We start from the raw sequence: 1,899 nt of genomic DNA, 5'->3' as shown, positions 1-1,899 counted from the left end.
CTCCTCCCGTTCCCTCCCATTACGCGCTCCACGTCCATCGACATACAACAACAAGGCCTCACTTCAATCCTCGTCTACTCCCGTACCCGACCCCGATCCAAACCCACCGCCAGAACCAGGACCTACGCAATACCGTGTGACAACCCTTGCCAGATTACGGTGCCCACCCCGCCGACCCCTCACCCTTTCCACGCTTATCAAGCACCGCCATCCTACAGTACGTTCACAACCCGCTACACAGTTCTTGTGGTTTTTATTTTTTTTTCTCTCTCTCTTGCCGTCCTTCTCGGTCATTGACTAATCCAAGCCCAGGAACTTCCTCAAATCAATTCCGCAAAAAGAACGCAACCGCACAACCTCTCTATATCCTATACAACCTTTCCCGAACCCCCTTCACATTTCCCCCCTTCTCCCACCGACAATCTTCACACACACCGCAAACAACGAAGAGAAAAAACCACTTCGCACCCCAACAAAAGAGTCACCCATCTCCCCAAAATGGCACCCTCCTTCGTGACCCTCGACACAACCCCCGACTTCGACTTCACCCCCGCCACCACAACCACCGCGCCCGCGATGCACTCCCCAACCCGCACCCTCCTCCTCGCGCCCCCCTCCGCAGCGTCCCACCCCCACAAGCTCCAATCCCTCCTCGCAACCCACGACCGCGCCACGACAGACCTCCAGATGCTCGACCGCCTCGCCGCCCGCCTCGTCGCCCTCCCCCCCGCAACCTACGACGCCGTCCTCGTCCTCACAGACGCGGACGGCTCCCGCGTCGAATCCACCGCCCTCCTGGCGCAAGACCGCGGCGCGGTCCTCTCCGCCGTCGCGGAGTCTCTCAAGCCCGGCGCCCACGTCAGGGCGCAAGACGGCGGCAACCTCGCAAACGACCCCGCCGTCGCGCGCGAGGCCGTCCTCGCCGGTCTCGTCTCGGCTGGCGGCGGCGGCTTCACGAAGCCGGAGTACGGCGAAGACCAGGTCGTTTCGTTGAGCTTCGGCAGCAAGAAGAAGAAGCTCGGCGTCGTCAATGGTGACGGCGCCGTCTCACTCAACAACGGAGGCGCCGTCTCCCTCGGCAGCAAGCCCTCCACCGCGCCCCCGGTCTCCGCGCCCCCCGCGGGCGTAGGCTTCGTCGACTTCAGCGACGACCTCGACATGGACGACGACGACCTCATTGACGAGGACACCCTCCTCACGGACGCAGACCTCTCGCGCCCCATCAACATCCGTACGTCAACCCCCATCTACCCCATTCCTCTCCCCTCTCTCTCCCTCCCTCTTCAAGGGATTCTTCCCCCCAAAAGCAGCAACGCAACTAACAAACCCCCCCAAAAACAGCCCCCGAATGCGCCCCCAAGGCAGGAAAACGCCGCCGCGCCTGCAAAGACTGCACCTGCGGCCTAGCAGAGCGCCTCGCAGCCGAGGACGACGCCGCCCGCGCCTCCGCCGACAAGGCCCTCGCGTCCGCGTCCGCGTCCGCCGCAGTCAAGCTCGGCGCGGACGACCTCGCCGAGGTCGACTTCACCGTCCAAGGAAAAGTAGGCTCCTGCGGGAACTGCGCCCTCGGCGACGCCTTCCGGTGCGACGGCTGCCCCTACATCGGTCTCCCGCCCTTCAAGCCCGGCGAGGAGGTGCGGATCCTCAACAACGATATCCAGTTGTAAAAAGGCACGCAACTTCTCTTGCGAAATTTCTCTCACTTCAACTGTCAATACTCTTTTTTTTCCGGGGACAACAACAACAACAACACAACAAAGACAAACGACTGGCGTTTACAAAGTCATGGTACGGAAAGGAAAGCCTGGCACATACAACACACACACATATATCCATCTGCAAGACGCATGTCGTTTTACTCGAGGGGGGTTGGGGGAAACATCAAATCATTGGGTGGCG

The 1,899-nt window shown here is 61.2% G+C and overlaps 1 protein-coding gene across 1 annotated transcript; it reads left to right on the top strand.

Annotated features, from left to right (window-relative positions):
- Nucleotides 1-498: 498 nt before the first annotated feature.
- On the top strand, nt 499-1,667 carry CABS01_05997 (anamorsin family protein; the record flags this gene model as incomplete). Its single annotated transcript, XM_060539364.1, has 2 exons — nt 499-1,231; nt 1,342-1,667. The coding sequence occupies 2 exons, from the start codon at nt 499-501 to the stop codon at nt 1,665-1,667; spliced, it is 1,059 nt and encodes a 352-aa protein (XP_060404759.1).
- Nucleotides 1,668-1,899: the final 232 nt, after the last annotated feature.

This window comes from Colletotrichum abscissum, assembly GCF_030869225.1.
Source record: "Colletotrichum abscissum strain IMI 504890 chromosome Unknown Scaffold_12.1, whole genome shotgun sequence".
NCBI classification, from domain to species: Eukaryota; Fungi; Ascomycota; class Sordariomycetes; order Glomerellales; family Glomerellaceae; genus Colletotrichum; species Colletotrichum abscissum.
The sequence above is the reverse complement of the archived record's forward strand: the minus strand, read 5'-3'. Positions and strand labels throughout refer to the sequence as shown.